This window comes from Halichoerus grypus, chromosome 6 (genome assembly GCF_964656455.1).
Source record: "Halichoerus grypus chromosome 6, mHalGry1.hap1.1, whole genome shotgun sequence".
NCBI lineage: Eukaryota > Metazoa > Chordata > Mammalia > Carnivora > Phocidae > Halichoerus > Halichoerus grypus.
Window position 1 is genome coordinate 95,494,720 of NC_135717.1, and position 22,361 is coordinate 95,517,080.

General features: G+C 40.3%; 1 protein-coding gene across 1 annotated transcript in view; it reads right to left on the reverse strand.

Annotated features, from left to right (window-relative positions):
- The window catches only part of GYS2 (glycogen synthase 2), a 59,087-nt gene that overhangs the window by 23,306 nt on the left and 13,420 nt on the right, over positions 1-22,361 (reverse strand). The window contains exons 3-7 of the mRNA XM_036119204.2: positions 21,688-21,879; positions 19,011-19,193; positions 5,509-5,653; positions 1,539-1,656; positions 1,232-1,352 (exon numbers count right to left, since the gene is read on the reverse strand). Coding sequence (XP_035975097.1) covers positions 1,232-1,352; positions 1,539-1,656; positions 5,509-5,653; positions 19,011-19,193; positions 21,688-21,879 — 759 coding nt within the window. The remainder of the gene's footprint in view (positions 1-1,231; positions 1,353-1,538; positions 1,657-5,508; positions 5,654-19,010; positions 19,194-21,687; positions 21,880-22,361) is intronic.

Consider the following 22,361-nt stretch of genomic DNA (forward strand, 5'->3'; position numbering starts at 1 on the left):
TAAATCTTTTAGTATACTTGGTGTGATGTCTGCTCTAAGGCAAAAATAAATCTATGTCCAAGGAAAAAAATTAACTGGAGAACAGTACAAGCTCAGGAAAGTTTAGGTTGTCTTGGTATCTCAGTAAGATTGAAATTCTACACTGGTCTCCTGTAGCTTACTGTTATTTATTCTATACTTTTACATGATAGGATTAGAATATAAGCCAATAACTTTAATCACTAGCTATTCCATGGTACCATTTTGTATAGCTTCTTCTATTGGCACAGGTTTTATTGCTGGCCTAATTGGGAACCTATATTAAGTCCCACCTTCCTGAGCAGAAACTGATTCCACATGGAAGCAGGAACCTCCTTTCCCCTTCTTGTTTCCATGTGGTGGGACACCTCCTGGTTTCATAGTTCAAGACTCTTACTAATCTCGGGGAGGAGACATGGCTGGTGAGTAGGGAGAGGAATAGTGTTTGTGTGTGTCTTCCCCTTGTACAGAGAGCAACTGCTTGGTTGCTAGCTGTGTGGTAGAGGCTCCTCTGAAGGTCTTCTTTGGTTGGGGGAGCACAGCAATGTGATGAGCTAGCTAGGTCTAATAGCAAGGTTCAATATCAGGAAGCCTATGGGTGCTATATACCAAGCCACATCTTCCATTACAGTCTTTATTGGTTTTATTTTTTTTTTATTTTTTAGATTTTATTTATTTATTTGAGAGAGAGAGAGGGAGAGAGCGGGGTGAGGGGCTGAGAGAGAAGCAGACTCCCCGCTGAGCAGGGAGCCTGATGAGGGGCTCAATCCCAGGAGTCAGGGATCATGACCTGAGCCGAAGGCAGAACCTCAACTGACTGAGCCACCCAGGTGCCCCTCAGTGGCAATTATCAGTTTTAAAAATGGCAAATTTTGTTCTCCATTTGCTTGATTTCTTCAAATTTATCTTTCAACTGGTTAACTCTTGGGACAGGGAAAGGAATGTTATAATGTCATCTTAAAACAGAACACAATAAGCTTGTGGCTCTCTTAAAAAAATACCAGATAACATAGACAGATACACAAGTGAACAACGTGGTGATCCCAATATGTAAATTGAAAAGCTGGAGCCATTTTCAGAATAAGGTTGTCATTTTAAGTATTCACAATCACATATCTGCTGGATACTTCTTAAGAAGCCAGAAAGTTCTTTACTTCCCACAGAAGGAAGTCCGCCTATAAAAGTATTGCATGGCGTTCTATAGCATTCTTACCCTCAGCAGAAAATTTAGCCTGGATAAGGCTTCTAGGAAGATGTCAGCTCCTTTGTTTGAAAACTCATATCTCCCAGCAATGAAAAGGAACAAAGTCTTTTCAAGGTCAAAGTCCAGATGACTAAAACAAAACAAAACAGTTTCAAATGAAATAAGGCAACAGCAACAAAATATACAAATAAATTCTGTTAAAGTTCAAAGGGGGCTGGGAAAGATAAACATTTACTATAACAATTTTGTTTTCTCTATGCCATAGGTCCCTAAGACACATGTTATTTACTTTTTTTTTAAATAAAGAAGAGCATACCCATAGAAATGACCTCGAACAAAATCTTGGATCCTGGCCTTGTACATGGCATGTAGATTTTGAAACTCATGTACCGCTGAAAATTTCTTAACATTCAAGCCATTTGGAGTAACCACATCTGGAAAAGCAGAAAAAAAATCATCACAAAAATCTTTTGAGAGAGGGTACCATTGTAGAAAAATAGTGTGTTTAAATATATAAAATTAGATGTCCCTTAACATTTCTAGTTTCTATCAAAGAACTGAAAATTCATAAAACACCACAATAAATTCTTGAAATAGGAAATTAGGAGTGTGTGACCAAAATAACATTAACTAGTAAAAGGAAACATCTCATTAAAAGCACTAAGAATGATTATTATAGTTTTCATTTATTGATGGTTTACTATTGTTCTGAATGCTCTAAACACTGTATAATGTAACTCATTTAATCCTTGCAAGAAGCAATGGAGTAGGTGTTCTTATCTGCATTTTCAGAGGCAGAAACTGAGGCCCAGAGTTGTTAAGGAATCTGTCGGAGAACACAAGGATCAGTAGGAGTAGAATCCATGCAGTCTGCCTCCACATGTTGTGCCTTTAGCCATGTTGTGCACGAAACTACCTCTTAGCATCTTAATTGGCCAAGCGTTTGGGAAATGTTCTATTTGGAAAATTGGGAAGGCAGTCCTTTATTTCTAATTCCCAGAAGATTTTACTCAAGCAGGAAGACATTTTGGTCTTCCAGAATAATTATTAGTCTGTGACAAGATAGAGACTCCTCAGGGTACAAGACAGGAACTACCTAGTGACTTGAATACATGGGTTGCTGCATTTAGTAGCAGCAAAAACAAATGAAATTTAAAAAAAAAAAAGCTATGTCAAAAAAATTTAACACATGGCAATGGACATTTTTGCAATGGAGACTTGAGCTAGAATTATAAGTATGCCATCATTTTGAAGGATATTTTATAATTAACAAGCTATCTTTTGAAATGGTTCCACAAAATCAACAAAGGCTTCTTGGCCATTTCTCATAAAAACAACAACAATAACAAACTGCCGGTTCTTCTGAATTTTTCCTAAGTAATTCGGCAAATTCTGTACTCCACAGCAGAGTCAATTTTAGGTTGCCAAGGTTTCTAGTGAAAGCCCTCATGTGAATAATTCCTACAGTGTGATCAGGATAGTAGACAACCCCCCCTTACAATGTATTTCCCTTTCCATGACATTATATAGTACTTACATCAGGCTCCATGCTCAGCTCAGAGTCTGCTTAAGATTCTGTCTCTCCCTCTGCTGTTCCACCCCCCACCCCAGCCTCCGCACTCTCTCTCTAAAATAAATAAAAAATAAAATAAAATAATAAAACTAAGGCAGCCTGGCTCTGAGGTCTATACCTTTGTCCACTATGACAGTCAGCTGTCTTATCCAAAAAGATATAGAAGTCAAGAATGTATATTAATACCACTTTATTATGACTTTAATTCCTCTGGAATTTTTCCAGTGTTTCACAAAAGAAGCTATATTTGGCAGCAGGAGGAAGGATAAGATTGTGTAGACATTTGATAGGATAGCAGCCTCAAGAGAAAGTTTTATTTTAGAATAGGAAAAAAACAAAGAATTTTTGTAAGCACAGAAAAGGATACAGTAGACAAGAAACAAGAAAGATGCAAGAAAGAAATAGCATATTGATGGAGTAAACTTCTGTAAGGGGCATGGCAGTGAGAATCCAAGTGAACCTTAGGGAATACTTGGAAAGACAAAAGAAGAACTTAGGATCTTTATGCTGCCATTATTCAAATTTATTGGATTCTTCCTCTTTTTTTAACTACCTAGCACCTTGAAATACCTCCTCCAGACAGCCAACTAGTATCTGGAAGAAAGACAACTAAAGACAAGATCACAGGGATTAAAGAAGAGGATATATTCATTAGGACTGTTTGGTAGCAAATAACAGACCCAGTGTTAACACCAGGTAACTAGGTACTAACACTGGCTTACCTATAATAATGAGGAATTTATTCATGGGATGCTAGAGTGTCTCATGGCAAAGGTTTAGCTGGGCTTCAGGAATTAGTTTAAACCATTAGTCTAAATCACTGTGGAGAATCTAGAGTTCTCTCAGTCTGTTTCCATTTTTCATTGTACTTCATTGTAGCTTAGCCTTCTTTTAAAAAATTTTTTTAAAGATTTTATTTATTTATTTAAGAGAGAGAAAGAGTGCGTGTGTGTGTGTGTGTGTGTGTGTGTGTGTATGTATGTGTGCATGAGCAGGGGAAGGGCAGAGGGAGAGAGAGAATTCTAAGCAGACTCCCCGCTGAGCAGGGAACCCCATCAGGAGATCTCACAACCCTGAGATCATGACCTGAGCTGAAATCAAGAGTAGGCAACTTAACCGACTGAGCCACCCAGGTGCCCCTAGTTTAGCCTTCTTTGCATCCCATGCAACATAAAAGAAAAATGGACACTGCCAACAGCTGCAAAGCTGACATACCTATCCTTAAGGAGTGCATCCATACAGACTCATCTGTTTAGCCTCCCTCTGGTGGGAGCATTCTGACTGGCTGGTTTATGCCAGGTATCTACCTCTGGATCAATCAGCTGTGGCCAGGTGATAGGGTCATGTTTTATGAACAGGCCTCTCAGCATTGCAACCTCTGGATGGGTCTGGGGTTAGGTCCTAGAAAAGCTTTCAAAGTCTTGGGAGAAATAAAACAATAGGTTTCTACTAAACAGGACCAATGAGGCAATGTTGTAAGATGTAGGACTGGGATAGTCTCGTACAAATTTCTTATATTTTCTGAACTTTCATTTCCTTTAAATAGAAAAGTTAACTTGCTTACATACACCAGGTCACTGTGACAACCCTAGGGCATAGGCTCATTTCTAGCATAGCCCATTTATTCAACAAACACAGATTGAACACTACTATGTTCTGGATATACCTTAGGGTTGGTGTTACCACAAAGTTACTGACACTGAGAAGTAAAATATGTGTAAAGATTTAGGTGGTACTCTGGAAAACATTATGGAGGTTCCTCAAAAAGTTGAAAATAGAGCTACTATATGATCCAGCAATTGCACTACTGGGTATTTACCCCAAAGATACAAATGTAGGGATCCAAAGGGGTACGTGCACCCCAATGTTTATAGCAGCAGTGTCCACAATAGCCAAACTGTGGAAAGAGCCAAGATGTCCATCGACAGATGAATGGATAAAGAAGACGTGGTATATATATATATATATATATATATATATATATATATATATACAATGGAATATTATGCAGCCATCAAAAGGAATGAGATCTTGCCATTTGCAACGACGTGTATAGAACTGGAGGGTATTATGCTGAGTGAAATAAGTCAATCAGAGAAAGACATGTATCATGTGACCTCACTGATATGAGGAATTCTTAATCTCAGGAAACAAACTGAGGGTTGCTAGAGTGGGGGATAGGAGGGATGGGGTGGCTGGGTGGTAGACACTGGGGAGGGTATGTGCTATGGTGAGCTCTGAATTGTGCAAGACTGTTGAATCACAGATCTGTACCTCGGAAACAAATAATGTAATATATGTTAAGAAAAAAAAAAAAAGAAGATAGCAGGAGGGGAAGAATGAAGGGGGGGAAATAGGAGAGGGAGACGAACCATGAGAGACGATGGACTCTGAAAAACAAACTGAGGGTTCTAGAGGAGAGGGGGTTGGGAGGATGGGTTAGCCTGTTGATGGGTATTAAAGAGGGCACGTTCTGCATGGAGCACTGGGTGTTATGCACAAACAATGAATCATGGAACACTATTCAAAAACTAATGATGTAATGTATGGTGATTAACATAACAATAAAAAATTTTAAAAAAAGATCTGGGTCGTAATAGTGAATGCAATTTTTCCTCTATTATTTTATGCTTTTTTGTTTCAAACAAAAGTTTTAGACTCTAATGTCATTTAGGACTGAAAGATGGACAGCAAACGCAGAGATAATAATTACCAGGCTTCCTCTTCAGCATATGTTCTGCTTCTATTGCTGTTATTTCGGATACTGTGGTGAACACATGAGCACAATGGACAGAGGCCCGCTCCATGCAATACCGGTGGTAAATCTGCCTTTCCCCAGCCTCTTTGTCTATGTTAAACTGTTAAAAAAAAAAAAAAAGAAAAGAAAGAAAAAGCAAATCACATATACATTTGATATACTTCTGCTCATACAATTGACCCTTGACCAACATGGGGGTTAGGGGGACCAACCCTCTCTGTAATCAGAAATCCGCATTTAACTTTTGACTCCCCTAACACTTAACTACTAATAGCCTACTGTTGACCAGAAGCCTTACCAATGACAAAAACAGTTGATTAACACATATTTTGTATATTATGTGTACTATATATTGTATTTTTACAATAAAGTAAGCTAGAGAAAAGAAAATGCTAGTAAGAAAATCATAAGGAAGAGAAAACACATTTATAAGACTGTACTGTATTTATAAAAAAAATCAATGTACAGGGGCGCCTGGGTGGTCAGTCGTTAAGCGTCTGCCTTCGGCTCAGGTCATGATCTCAGGGTCATGGGATCGAGCCCCACATCAGACTCCTTGCTCCGCGGAAGGCCTGCTTCTCCAACTCCCACTCCCCCTGCTTGTGTTCCCTCTCTCGCTGTGTCTCTCTCTGTCAAGTGAATAAATAAAATCTTTAAAAAAAAAAATCCATGTATAAGTGGACCCGCGCAGTTCAAACCTGTATTGTTCAAGGATCAACCGTACTGATCCTTCTACACAAGCAAAACAAAATCACATATTATTCATATTGTTTTTCCTCAATGCTGTCTAGTCTTATGACCACAAAAAAGTAATAACTTTTTATTATACCTATTACTAAAATGCACAGCTACTCATGCTTTATTTTATTTTATTATGTTATGTTAATCACCATACATTACATCATTAGTTTTTGATGTAGTGTTCCATGATTCATTGTTTGCGTATAACACCCAGTGCTCCATTAAATACGTACCCTCTTTAATACCCATTACCAGGCTAACCCATCCCCCCACCTGCCTCCCCTCTAGAACCCTCAGTTTGTTTCTCAGAGTCCATAGTCTCGCATGGTTCATCTCCCCCTCCGATTCCCCCCCTTCATTTTTCCCTTCCTACTATCTTCTTCTTTTTTTGACATATAATGTATGATTTGTTTCAGAGGTATGGGTCTGTGATTCAACAGTCTTACACAATTCACAGCGCTCACCATAGCACATACCCTCCCCAATGTCTATCACCCAGCCACCCCATCCCTCCCACCACCCCCCACTCCAGCAACCCTCAGTTTGTTTCCTGAGATTAAGAATTCCTCGTATCAGTGAGGTCATATGATACATGTCTTTCTCTGATTGACTTATTTCGCTCAGCATAATACCCTCCAGTTCTATCCACGTCATTGCAAATGGCAAGATCTCATTCCTTTTGATGGCTGCATAATATTCCATTGTATATATATACCACCTCTTCTTTATCCATTCATCTGTCAATGGACATTTTGGCTCTTTCCATAGTTTGGCTATTGTGGACATTGCTGCTATAAACATTGGGGTTCGTGTACCCCTTTGGATCCCTACATTTGTGTCTTTGGGGTAAATACCCAGTAGTGCAATTGCTGGGTCGTACGGTAGCTCTATTTTCAACTTTTTGAGGAACCTCCATACTGTTTTCCAGAGTGGCTGCACCAGCTTGCATTCCCACCAACAGTGTAGGAGGGTTCCCCTTTCTCCGCATCCCTGCCAACATCTGTCGTTTCCTGACTTGTTAATTTTAGCTATTCTGACTGGTGTGAGGTGGTATCTCATTGAGATTTGGATTTGGATTTCCCTGATGACGAGTGATGTTGAGCACTTTTTCATGTGTCTGTTGGCCATTTGGATGTCTTCTTTGGAAAAATGTCTGTTCATATCTTCTGCCTGTTTCTTGATTGGATCATTTGTTCTTTGGGTGTTGAGTTTGACAAGTTCTTTATAGATTTTGGATACTAGCCCTTTATCTGGTATGTCATTTGCAAATATCTTCTCCCATTCTGTCGGTTGTCTTTTGGTTTTGTTGACTGTTTCTTTTGCTGTGCAAAAGCTTTTTATCTTGATGAAGTCCCAATAGTTCATTTTTGCCCTTCCTTCTCTTGCCTTTGGCGATGTTTCTAGGAAGAAGTTGCTGCGGCTGAGGTCGAAGAGGTTGCTGCCTGTGTTCTCCTTTAGGATTTTGATGGACTCCTGTCTCACATTTAGGTCTTTCAACCATTTGGAGTCTATTTTTGTGTGTGGTGTAAGGAAATAGTCCAGTTTCATTCTTCTGCATGTGGCTGTCCAATTTTCCCAACACCATTTGTTGAAGAGACTGTCTTTTTTCCATCAGACATTCTTTCCTGCTTTGTTGAAGATTAGTTGACCATAGAGTTGAAGGTCCATTTCTGGGCTCTCTATTCTGTTCCATTGATCTATGTGTCTGTTTTTGTGCCAGTACCATACTGTCCTGATGATGACAGCTTTGTAATAGAGCTTGAAGTCTGGAATTGTGATGCCACCGGCTTTGCTTTGCTTTTTCAACACTCCTCTGGCTATTCGGGGTCTTTTCTGGTTCCATACAAATTTTAGGATTATTTGTTCCATTTCTTTGAAAAAAGTGGATGGTATTTTGATAGGGATTGCATTAAATGTGTAGATTGCTCTAGGTAGCATTCACATCTTCACAATATTTGTTCTTCCAATCCACGAGCATGGAACGTTTTTCCACTTCTTTGTGTCTTCCTCAATTTCTTTCATGAGTATTTTATAGTTTTCTGAGTACAGATCCTTTGCCTCTTTGGTTAGATTTATTCCTAGGTATCTTAAGGTTTTGGGTGCAATTGTGAATGGGATCGACTCCTTAATTTCTCTTTCTTCTGTCTTGTTGGTGGTGTATAGGAATGCCACTGATTTCTGTGCATTGATTTTATATCCTGCCACTTTACTGAATTCCTGTATGAGTTCTAGCAGTTTTGGGGTGGAGTCTTTTGGGTTTTCCACATAAAGTATCATATCATCTGCAAAGAGTAAGAGTTTGACTTCTTCTTTGCCAATTCGGATGCCTTTTATTTCTTTATGTTGTCTGATTGCTGTGGCTAGGACTTCTAGTACTATGTTGACTAGCAGTGGTGATAGTGGACATCCCTGCCATGTTCCTGAGCTTAGGGGGAAATCTCTCAGTTTTTCCCCATTGAGAATGATATTCACTGTGGGTTTTTCATAGATGGCTTTTATGACATTGAGGTATGTACCCTCTATCCCTACACTCTGAAGAGTTTTAATCAAGAAAGGATGCTGTACTTTGTCAAATGCTTTTTCTGCATCTATTGAGAGGATCATATGGTTCTTGTTCTTTCTTTTATTAATGTATTGTATCACGTTGATTGATTTGCGAATGTTGAACCAACCTTGCAGCCCAGGGATAAATTCCACTTGGTCATGGTGAATAATCCTTTTAATGTACTGTTGCATCCTATTGGCTAGTATTTTGGTGAGAATTTTTGCATCCATGTTCATCAAGGATATTGGTCTGTAATTCTCCTTTTTGATGGGGTCTTTGTCTGGTTTTGGGATCAAGGTAATGGTGGCCTTATAAAACGAGTTTGGAAGTTTTCCTTCCATCTCTATTTTTTGGAACAATTTCAGAAGAATAGGTATTTATTCTTCTTTAAATGTTTGGTAGAATTCCCCTGGGAAGCCATCTGGCCCAGGCTTTTGTTTTTGGGAGATTTTGATTACTGCTTCAATTTCCTTACTGGTTATAGGTCTGTTCAGGTAATCTATTTCTTCCTGGTTCAGTTTTGGTAGTTGATACATCTCTAGGAATGCATCCATTTCTTCCAGATTATCTAATTTGCTGGCATATAGTTGCTCATAATATGTTCTTATAATTGTTTGTATTTCTTTGGTGTTGACTGTGATCTCTCCTCTTTCATTCATGATTTTATTTATTTGGTTCCTTTCTCTTTTCTTTTTGATAAGTCTGGCCAGGGGTTTATCAATCGTATTAATTCTTTCAAAGAACCAGCTCCTAGTTTCTTTTGTCTACTGTTCTACTCTTCTTTTGATTTCTGCTCTGTTCTTTATTATTTCTCTTCTCCTGCTGGGTTTAGGCTTTATTTGCTGTTCTTTCTCCAGCTCCTTTATGTGTAGGGTTAGGTAGTGTATTTGAGACCTTTCTTGTTTCTTGAGAAAGGCTTGTATTGCTATATACTTTCCTCTTAGGACTGCCTTTGCTGCATCCCAGAGATTTTGAACAGTTGTGTTTTCATTTTCATTGGTTTCCATGAATATTTTTAATTCTTCTTTAATTTCCTGGTTGACTCATTCATTCTTTAGTAGGATGCTCTTTAGCCTCCATGTATTTGAGTTCTTTCTGACTTTCCTCTTGTGATTGAGTTCTAGTTTCAAAGCATTGTGGTCTGAAAATATGCAGGGAATGATCCAAATCTTTTCGTACCCGTTGAGACCTGACTTGTGACCTAGGATGTGATCTATTCTGGAGAATGTTCCATGGGCACTGGAGGAGAATGTGTATTCCGTTGCTTTGGGATGGAATGTTCTGAATATATCTCTGAAGTCCATTTGGTCCAATGTGTCATTTAAAGTCTTTATTTCCTTGTTGATCTTTTGCTTAGATGATCTATTTCAGTGAGGGGGGTGTTAAAGTCCCCTACTATTATTGTATTGTTGTCGATGTGTTTCTTTGATTTTGTTATTAATTGGCTTATATAATTGGCTGCTCCCATGTTAGGGGCATGGATACTTACAATTGTTAGATCTTCCTGTTGGATAGACCCTTTAAGTATGATATAGTGTCCTTCCTCATCTCTTATTATAGTCTTTGGTTTAAAATCTAATTTGTCTGATATAAGGATTGCCACCCCAGCTTTCTTTTGGTGTCCATTAGCATGGTAAATGGTTTTCCACCCCCTCACTTTCAATCTGGGGGTGTCTTTGGGTCTAAAATGAGTCTTGCAGACAGCATATCAGTGGGTCTTATTTTTTTTATCCAATCTGATACCCTGTGTCTTTTGATTGGGGCATTTAGCCCATTTACATTCAGGGTAACTATCGAAAGATATGAATTTAGTGCCATTGTATTGCCTGTAAGGTGACTATTACTGTATATTGTCTGTGTTCCTTACTGGTCTATGTTACTTTTAGGCTCTCTCTTTGCTTAGAGGACCCCTTTCAATATTTCTTGTAGGGCTGGTTTTGTGTTTGCAAATTCCTTTAGTTTTTGTTTGTCCTGGAAGCTTTTTATCTCTCCTTCTATTTTCAATGACAACCTAGCTGGATATAGTATTCTTAGCTGCCTATTTTTCTCATTTAGTGCTCTGAATATATCCTGCCAGTCCTTTCTGGCCTGCCAGGTCTCTGTGGATAGGTCTGTTGTCAGTCTAATGTTCCTACCGTTGTAGGTTACATATCTCTTCTCCTGAGCTGCTTTCAGGATTTTCTCATTATCTCTGAGACTCGTAAGTTTTACTATTAGATGTCGGGGTGTTGACCTATTTTTATTGATTTTGAGGGGGGTTCTCTGTGCCTCCTGGATTTTGATGCCTGTTTCCTTCCCCAAATTAGGGAAGTTCTCTGGTATAATTTGCTCCAATATACCTTCTGCCCCTCTCTCTCTTTCTTCTTCTTCTGGGATCCCAATTATTCTAATATTGTTTCATCTTATGGTATCACTTATCTCTCGAATTCTGCCCTCATTATCCAGTAGTTGTTTATCTCTTTTTTTCTCAGCTTCCTTATTTTCCATCATTTGGTCTTCTATATCACTGATTCTGTCTTCTGCCTCATTTATCCTAGCAGTTAGAGCCTCCATTTTTTATTGCACCTCATTAATAGCCTTTTTGATTCCAACTTGGTTAGATTTTAATCCTTTTATTTCTCCAGAAAGGGTTTCTCTAGTATCTTCCATGCTTTTTTTCAAGCCCAGCTAGTATCTTTAAAATCATCATTTTGAACTCTAGTTCTGACATCTTACTAATGTCCGTATTGATTAGGTCCCTGGCAGTTGGTACTGCCTATTGTTCTTTTTTTGATGTGATTTTTTTCCATCCTGTCATTTTGTCCAGAGGAGAATAGATGAATGAGAGAACCAAATGCTAACAGGGTAACAACGACCCCTGAAAAATATACACTAAACAAATCAGAAGAGACCTGAAACCGGGGGAAAAGAAAGGGAAAGAAAGAAAAAAGAAAAAGAAAGAAAGAAAAAAGATTAAAAAAAAAAGAATATGATCAAATATGATCCGGCTGGTGCATAGATCAGTGCCACACACTAGATTTGGGGCATATTTTGGTCTGTTAGATGAAACTGCCTCCCAAAATTTTAAAGAAAGAAAAACTTATATATGTACAAAAATAAGGGTAAATATGATGAAGGGATGGAATATGACTGTAAAGATGAAAATTATGAAAGATTTTATAAAAGGAATTGATAAGAAGTTGGTTGAAAAAAGAAAGAAGAGAGTTTTTTTAAAAAGGGAGGGAAGAGACTGTGATCAAGCAGGAGACTAGAACAAAGCCATACACTAGAGATTTAGGGTATATTCTGGTCTGTTAGAAGAAACTGTATCCCAAAATTTTAAAGAGAGAACAACTTATATATATATGTATATATATATATATATATACATATATATATATATATATATATATACCAAAAATAAGGTTAACTACAATGAAGTGATAGAATATGACTCTAAAAATGAAAAATAAAAAAGATTTTTAAAAAAAGGGATTGATAAGATGTTGGTTGAAAAAGGGGAAAAGAAAAATTTTTAAAAAATAGAAAAAGAAAATTTAAAAAATTAACTTTGAAAGACTAAAGAATCAGGGGGGCAAAAGCCATGGATTCTATGTGCAGTATTCCTCTAGCGCTGGAGTTCTGCTGTTCTCATTGATCGGTAAACTTGGCCTTGGCTGGCTGTTCTCGCTGATCTTCTGGGGGAGGGGCCTGTTGCCGTGGTTCCCAAATGTCTTTGCCGGAGGCGGAATTGCCCCGCCCTTGCCCGGTCCGGGCGAAGTAATCTGCTCGGGTTTGCTCTCGGGAACTTTTGTTCCCTGCAAGCTTTCCGTACAGCTCTGGAGGCCGAGAGTGAAAATGGCGGCCTCCCAATCTCTGCCCAGAGGAGCCGAGAACTCAGGGCCCCACTCCTCAGTGCGCCCCCAGAGAAAAGCAGTCAGTCACTCCCGTCTCCCCAGTCTCCGGCCGCACTTCATGCTCACCTGGCCTGTGACCGAGCATTTCTATCTCTGGCACAAGACCCCGTGTGGAGTCTCCAAACCCAGCAGATCCCTGCGGTGCACTCCCGCGCCGCTCCTCCCAGGGGAGGAAGGGGAGTCTCCCCGGATCTGCCTCTTGTTGGGTCCCTGCTGGAGGAACAGTGGCCCGACTGTGCCGAGGATCACGGTTTATGGCAACCCCGAGCTGAGAGCCCGTGCGCCTCACCTCTGTCTCTGCAGCTGGCTTCCCTGCCGATACCCGGGAGCTCTGCCACACTCAGGGACCCCCGGTCTTTCTTTGACCCCGAGGGTCCTCAGACCACAATGTCCCAGTGAGGGTCCCACCCCCACTTAGCCACTGGAGTGACATCCCTCAGCAGAGCAGACTTCTAAAAGTTCCGATTTTGTGCTCCACGGCTCTATCACTTGCCAGTAGCAGCTGACAGAGGCCCCCTCCCCCGCCATCTTTCTTCCCGAATATCGCCTTGGATTCACTTCTCCAAACGTCCTACCTTCCAGAAGGTGGTCGCTTTTCTGTTCAGAGAGTTGCTGCTATTCTTTTCTTCGATCTCCTGTTGAGTTCGTAGGTGTTCAGAATGGTTTGATCCCTATCTAGCTGAATTCCTGGGACCAGACGAAATTTAGGTCTCCTACTCCTCCGCCATCTTGCTCCTCCCCCCTGCTACTCATGCTTTAAAATGTATTGTTCAGGGACGCCTGGGTGGCTCAGTCAGTTAAATGTCTGCCTTGGGATTGGGTCATGATCCCAGGGTTCCAGGATCGAATTCCACATCAGGCTCCTTGCTCAGTGGGGAGCCTGCTTCTCCCTTTGCCTGCCACTCCCCCTGCTTGTGCTCTCTCTCTCTCTCCCATGCTCTCTCTGGCAGATAAATAAATAAAATCTTTTAAAAAAAGGTATCATTCATTTCATTTCTGCTTCTAAACTGCTATTTAATCCCCTAAGTAAATTTTTCTACTTTGCTATAATTACTAGAATTCATAATTTTTTGGTATTTTAATTATATTTACTCACCTCACATCTTACAAATATTGAGCTAATTCCTTTCCCCATGGTCCTTATCATATTTACTCCATAAACAAAGAAACAAAACTGACATTAAACTCAATACTGAAAATAAGGATAATTATTATCACCCCTAATTAACTTAAAAGATACCCAACAAAGAGAAGAGACAAATGCTTTTCCAGGGTTGTATAACTCTCACAAATGTATAATTTCAAGGGGGTGTACAGTTACTTTAATTGGATGGTGTGTTAGATTGTGCAATCATCCATTATTCTGGGTATCTTAACTTTAAAAAAAAAACTTTAAAAACCAACATGCCAAGCACCAATTAATTAGTTGGCCACAGTTGTGGGCTTTTGCCATTTGGCTTAGTTGCTGAATATTGTTCTCTCTCACATAGCTGCAGATGAAACTAGCAGTGTTTAAATGAGAAAAGTATATAAAGTTTTGGCATTATATTAGCTGGATGCTTTCCATAATAAAGATTATTAGAAGCTCAACACTATGCATCGGGTTCTCTTCTAAGCACATATCATATTTAATCCTCATAAACCACTGAGGCTTGTATTTTGTCTTCAGTTCATGGAGGGGAAAATTGAAGCTTGTAGAAGTTAGGACACCTGCCCGAGATCACATTCCTATTAAGTGTCTTAGCACCCCGAACTGATCCCAAATCAGTCTGACTCCAAGCTTGTGCACTCTCCTGCTTTTATGTCCTTTAGACTCCAGCTCCACTAACAAGTCAGTCCCGATAATTACTGAGGCATATAGAGGAAAATACTGAAAAAGACTCATTAGATGATTCTAAAGATTACAACAAAGTCCTAGAGCATTCTTTCTTGACTGTAATAGTTGTAATATTTCTCTGAAAATGTTTGAAGCAGGGCTCTATATGGCATTCTTGGATCAGCTGAAGTTTTCCTAAAAGCTTTATTTGGCTGGTCTCATTTATTCAACCAAATCTCTCATTCAACCAACATTTGTTTCTGTGGCCTTCAAAGAGCTTATAAATTAGTGAGAAAACAGGATAAAATTAGGCAGAAATGAGTAAGTGCCTGAGGAAGGCATAGGGTCAGAGAGGGACTGATTCACTGGCTGAGAATAGGGAAACGTATCTCATACTATGCAAGTGTTCGTATTGTTGGTATCACCTCCAGAGTGTGAGATTTTCAAGGGCAAGGACCATGACTTATTAACTTTTGTACCTCCAAATTGATTGGATGAATAAAATGGCATTTGGACTGGGACATGAAAGTTTAATTTGGGGAAAGGCTATTTTGATTGAAAAATTAGCTGCTCTAAAGAACACATATATTAAGTCAAATAGCATGTGCAGGAAATCACATCTGGTGCGACTATAGCATTGGATATAGGATAATAAGATGATAGACAAGGCTAGAAAGTTGGCCTTTGTCCTACATACAATGGAAAGCACTGAAAGGGTTCGTTTAAACATATGGTAAAGACAGCCTATACTTAGGAAAGATATCTCTGGAAAAAGTATGAAATGTTTCCTATGTTACTGAACTTTTGTGAAGATTAAATGAGATAACACACGTCAGATGTTTAGAAAAGTGCCTGGCACTGTAACTTTAGCTATTGTTACTACTATTGCTGTTGTGGTTATTGCAGAGAGTAATAAGATTTCATATATGGGATGACGTTTAACATCTGGACATTTAGAGATAAGAAGACGGGATTTCTAAATGAGAAAACCAAGTATGAAGATATTTAAGGGGAGGACAGCAGAGGCCTGGAGAACCCATGAAAAGTCTCCATGAAGACGGGCATGTGCCTTTTCCTGGTTTCATGGGGCCCCTTACTTCCCAGGCGTGTTGTATGCATGGCCACACCTGTGGTTTACAGCAGCCCTAAGTGTTTATACAGGTTGTCCGCTTTCCCACATGTATGTGATAGTCTGTTAAAAATCTCTGTCTGGGGGGTGCCTGGCTGGCTCAGTTGGTTAACCATCTGCCTTCGGCTCAGGTCATGATCTCAGGGTCCTGGGATGGAGCCCCATCTGGCTCCCTGCTCAGTGGGGAGTCTGCCTCTCCCTCTGCCCCTCCCCACCCCCGTTTGTGCGCTCCCTCGCTCTCTCTCTCTCAAATGAATAAATAAAACCTTAAAAAAAAAAACTATAAAATCTCTGTCCAGTAATTCCAACATCTAGGACATATCTGGCCCTGCTTATTTTGACAATGGATCTTACTTTCCTACATTTTCATGTATCTCATTACTTTTTATTGGATTCAGGAAAACGTGTACAAAAGAACAAAAATGAGGCAAAGTATATATTAGTCAATAAAGCACAATCCAGTGACAGAGGAGGATTACCCTATGACTAAAGGTTATGAGCTCAAAACTTGGTCAGATGAAAGAGTTAAAATCCATCAAGCAATTGTCTATGGGTTCTTTCACAGTTTTTTCATCCCAGACAGCACTGTCCTTACATTTCCACCCAGGAAACCCTGATGCCATCAAGGAAAAAGAGGCCAAAGCATAAGAAAATCAATGGCCTTCTTTTTTTTTATTAAAGCAGTATTTATGTAACCATTATAGTTGAGGGGAAAATCAATCAATGGCTGGGCCCATAGAATGAATTTGGAAATATCTTCTTGAAGGGGCGCCTGGGTGGCTCAGTCAGTCAAGGGTCCAATTGTTGGTTTCGGCTCAGGTCAGGATCTCAGGGCTGTGGGATTGAGCCCTGTGTGGAGGTCCTGTATGGAGCCCCTCATGGAGCCCTGCTTTGAGCTCCTCATTAGTCTCCTCGCTCAGCAGGGACTCGGCTTCCCCTCTGTCCCTCCCCCTGCTTGCACTCTCACTCTCTCTTTCTCTCTCAATAAATAAATAAATAAATAAATAAATAAATAAATAAATAAATATCTTTAAAAAATATCTTCTTGGAGAGTCTCAGAAGATTCATACGCCGGTTGAAAATGGTTGAAATGCTATTTTAGTTAACAAATTTAACTAAAAACTTAAACCAACATCAAAGTCCTGTGAATTGGCTATTAACCAAACATGTTTTCAGTCGGCAATTAGAATTTGAGTAAAATAATTCTACTCTTTCTATTTTTATAAAAGTCAGATACTTTTATTCTTGTTCCTATTCTTCCCCTATGTTTATTTGCCTGAGCCAGAGCATTACCCCCACATTAGCCAGAGCGTTACCCCCACATTACCCCCACATTAACAACTGACTCCGGGTGTTGCATCAAAGACTAAATTATGACTCATTTCTTATGTTGAACTTTTAAAAACTTTTCATGCTTATAACTTGTTGTTATTATATAACATCCAGATTCTAAACCTACTGTGAGCATAGAGTGGAGGGATCTGCTGTAGAAAATGATGACGGGGGGAAGTGCCTGGGTGGCTCAGTCGTTAAGCGTCTGCCTTCGGCTCAGGTCATGATCCTAGGATCCTGGGATCAAGCCCCGCATCAGGCTCCCTGCTCTGCTGGAGGCCTGCTTCTCCCTCTCCCACTCCCCCTGCTTATGTTCCCTCTCTCGCTGTGTCTCTCTCTGTCAAATAAATAAATAAAATCTTAACCAAAAAAAAAAGAAAGAAAATGATTACGGGGGCCTTTTCTGTGAAAAATGATTATGAGTTTCATGCAAAATCTAGTTCTTAACTACTTGTGATCTACTAGTCACTCTGCTGGGCAGGATATTTTACTAGAAAGATGGGCTGGGGCTGACTAAGCTCACATATTTCAATCAGTGAAGAGCTTTAAGCTGGAGAGATGCATTTTGAGGATAGTACAATATAAATACTGACATTTTATCCAAAGAATAAAATTGTAATATGTAACTATACGCTATAATTGTTTGTTACTTAAAAACAACTATTAATGTCTGATGAATTTTATTAGTTGTTTTTATTAATTGTTACTATATAATGGTCTTAGATATTCTGAAGTAAAATATTTGATATGCCTCTCCAATATTTTCTCTTTCACAAAAATCAAAGTCTGCTCTTTTCTGGGAAACAAGGTTGCTGAGCTATCACAGATCACTAGTTTGCCCTTATTAGTCTACCATTATCATATACCGTTAGGAAATTTCCTTGATCTGATTTCTGAATTCCTCAGTGACTTTATTTTAAAGGTACATCTTATGTTTACAGTTTGACCTTTAGGTTAGGCTGACCTTTTTACAGGAAAGCTCTCTTTAGGACCACACACTGCTTTGCAAATGTTAAAATTTGTCAGAAAGAACTTTCCTGCACTGAAAAGGGTCTTCAGAATTGTAGGACAGCTTTCCACTATCATTATCTAAATGTTCATGTATTACAAACACTCTCTCTCTCTCTCTCTCTCTCACACACACACACATACACATATTCTGTTTCTAGAATCCTAGAACTTTTTTAAACTGGGAAAGTCTTTAGAAATCAACTTTCCAACTTCCTAATTTTCCTGACAGTAAATGGAACCCTAAGATGCTAGGTTGATTTGATTGGCAGTATAGATACCAAATCTGTAAAACCCTGACTTTCTGGTACTCAAATGCTTTGTTGGTATTACTGACATGATGATATAAACGATATATTTTTATTAATCTGATTTAACTGTCAACAAATAAAAGAAAAAGTCAAAACTGAATGTCTTTGGTCATAGAGTTGGGCAGTCTTCTAAGATAAGGAAACCCAAATGTTTGGCCCCCAAGGACCCACATCCCTGTTTTAAATAACTGTCTTACTCGACCCCCACACCGACTCCACCTACACCTCGTGGAGTTACGGGAGAAATCTGACCATTTGTTCACTTGAAGGAGAGAGGGAGCCGCACAGGGCAAGTTGTATGCCTAGAAGATTTGGTCCATAGCTGCCGCTCAGGGCGGTGTGTGGACCCAGCATCCTCACAGTGTTTCTTCAGCTTCAGGATGCACAGGACTCCAACCCTCTCACACCCGCTATGCCTCTTGGGATCTTGGATCTATTGCTCCAAAGCAGACACGCATCCGGCCTGTCACCACTATGCTCTACTGCACTCTGACAAAGTTAAACGGCAGCAACTCTCTGTCACCTCAGGGGAGGCTTTGTCATGAATATTGATTAGTTAAAAGGGCATTTCTGCCATCTGGCTGGCAGATGAAATGTAAAGATCAATACTTCTCATCCTTCAGCTTCAAGGATCAGAAAACAAAGGTGGTGAGGCGGGGAAGGAGGGAGAACTATTTACCTTATCGAGATGGTTGTAGAAATCAATGTTTGCTGCACAGAGATACCTCCCAAGCAGTGTGGCGTGAGTGGTAAATATCGTAGCGATGGGAAGTTTCCGAGCTCGAGAAAGGATCAGTCCAGTTCCTGCCTGCCATTCATGGAATTGGGCAATGACATGTTTCCCATCCGCATGATCTGTCACCTACATCAGAAAAGAAGCATTTAGAACAGTTGTTGGTAAAGCTTGATCTTGATCATGGCCCACAGCTTAAGGAAAGTTATCGTTCGTGCCTGTAAATTTTAGCAAAATCTAGAGAGGTAAGCATGAAGCATGCAGATTTAGCAAGCAGAATTGTTTTATAGGACTTAGTTGCATGTTCATAAAGCCCATATATTTGTATGGCATAATCCTCCCTTTCAGGAATGGATCAGATTTACTTTTGTATCTACAGAGGGGCCTCAGAACAAATGCACAGTAGGCACTCCATAAATATTCATCGAATGGATGAATGAATAATAGCAATAATATCCTTGAAGATATCACTGAGCAGCTGAATCAATGGGGACTACCACTTACAAGCTTCTTTTGAAATAAACAATCCATGACTTCATGTTTTAAGTCAGTCTTATTTGGATCTTCTGTAATTGGAGCCAAAAGCACTTTAACATTATTTTAAGAATATGGAACTGGACGGAAGGAGGTGAATAACTTGCTTGGAAGCAAATCCTAATTTAGTAACATGCTGAGGACCCAGGTCTAATCCCAGTCTAGTTCTAAAACTAGGCAGGGCCTCAGTTTCCTTGCCTTAAAGTTACCTTGTTTCACCCTCACAGAAATTTAATATTTACATTCCACTCCCCTTATGACTGCCTGTTTCCTCAGTGGGGGAGTAGAATTGATCATGCAAAACACGTGCATTCAAGGAGCCTGAGCAGAGGACTGGGAAATCGAGGCAGTTCTCACACTTGGAGGACATCAGCGTCACCTGGAAGTCTGGTCAAGCGCAGATACCAGGGTCCCCATCACCGGGTAATCTAATTCTGGGCTAGGGACAAGAGTTTGCATGTCTTACAAGTTTGCAGGCGATGCTGCTGGTGGTGGTCCATGGAAATACTCTTTGAGAACCACTGACTTAGGCTAGGACCTTTGTAGTTTAAAGTACTCGTTCTTCAAAAAAAGCTCCTCATGGTAATTAACAGGTGCACAGATTGGTGGCAGCCAAGAGGTGACTGCAGAAACAGGGCTTGCCCAGCAGCCTTGGATTTTTGTCAATGTCTTTATTTACCCTTTGAATCAAAGAAAATTTCTGTTTCTGTAATAGCTTTACTTTAGAGAACACTGGGGCTTTCACTTTCTTGCTTCTCTCCTCTCTAGTTTCGTTTAACAGAAAGGATGAAAGTGCGAGCGCAGGGGCACGCGGGGTGGGGGGCGCGCGCGCGCGCACACACACACACACGCGCGCACACACACGCACACACACACACACACACACACACAGAGGCTGGCCTCAGCCCTGAGGGCCCTGGCTCAGGGAGGCAGTTTGCTGAGGAAGAATTGGTTCCACCAACGGATGCTAAAACAAGACTGCTTATTGTCATTAGGTCAGATCTTGTCAGCACCCTCACCCTGTTCTCCTAATTCTGTCGCCAACACAAAGCAATGGGACTGTCCCTCCACCTTCCCCTTCACTTCAAGGCAGCCTTTCATGGCTATTGGAATACGACTTTATCAGTAAGTAAGGCTGGTCAAGGGGATGCGCTGCCAACATACAGTTCTGTGATTTGTCCTTAGACTACCCCCCCCCCACTTTGCTAAGGATGCTCTTCCTTCACTGTCTGATTTTTAAGTTAGGCATAATCATTTTGAGGTAATGCAAGGAATGCAAAGAAATCCTCCTTTGAGAACTGAGAGTGCAGTCTTGGTTCATTTCACAAGGATTGGTATCTAATGCTCTTGGGGTATTTTGGGGCTTGGGGGGTTGTTTTTGGGGGGGATATTTCACTGCTACAGATCCTCCGCAACTGCCGAGATCACTTCAGCCCTTAGAAAAATGATGAAAATATCTAAAAACCACTGCAGTTGCCCAAGTACTCATGCATAAACAAAACCAAGTATCTCAAGCTATTTTCTACTGCCATAAGTCTAGAATTCAGGTACATAGTGCATGACGTATACTGCTTTTTTACCTGTATATATATTACCATCTAGTATCAGGCAATATAATTGGTTGTTTGATACACATCATCCTATTTAAATCTGACATGAGGTATATATTAATAAGCATAATTGTTAACCTGTTCTGAAAGCTAGGATTTAGTTAGAGGAAGGCTGAACATTTTCTCAGATTCTTTTTTTTTTTTTTTTAAAGATTTTATTTATTTATTTGACAGAGAGAGACACAGCGAGAGAGGGAACACAGGCAGGGGGAGTGGGAGAGGGAGAAGCAGGCTTCCCGCCGAGCAGGGAGCCCGATGCGGGGCTCGATCCCAGGACCCTGGGACCATGACCTGAGCCGAAGGCAGACGCTTAACGACTGAGCCACCCAGACGCCCCTTCTCAGGTTCTTTTGAAATGTATTAGGACAATCATGATGGCACCATCTCATTTAGTGTAATCTAAAAATCATGGGACCATTGCTGAGCACAGAGCACAATTATGCTCCTCCTCTGTTGCATGACTATACAATAAACTGTACCTCTTTTAAGAACCAGGCAGTTAAAGATCCGAATATTAGCATATCGTTGGCTTCTCGGTCATGGTAAGGTATGCCGACACTGCATGCTTCCCAGAGGTCACCCTTCCACCTGTCCAGGTTCCAAGCAGAATAGCCTATGTCAAAGAGCACCACGTAAGGACTTCCTTCTATCAGCCATCTTCCAAAGTGCACCTGCCATATAAAGAACACAGAGCTTTGCAGTAATACCAGGTAATGCAAAGGAGAAAACGGTATTTGTGCTTAGAATATTTAAACTTTATTTAGAACTCAACAGCAGACTATCCAAGCTATATAGGAAACTGTAGTGGTAACACAAAGCATCTGATATTTGAGCCTGAACATGGAATGGGCTTGCATCCCTTCATCTGAACCTCCAAGTTTTTATCCTTCATTAAATTTGGTCATTTAAAAATAAAGTATCTAGATAATGTAATCTCCATCCTTTTTTTTTTTTTTTTTTTGAGAGAAAGAGTGAGAGAATGAGAGAGAGAGAGCACAAGCAGGGGGCAGAGGGAGAGGAAGAAGCAGGCTCCTGGCTGAGCAGGGAGCCCGACACGGGACTCGATCCCAGGACCCCGGGATCATGACCTGAGCCAAAGGCGGTTGCTTAGCCTACTGAGCCACCCAGCTGCCCCAATCTCTGTCCTTCTGTT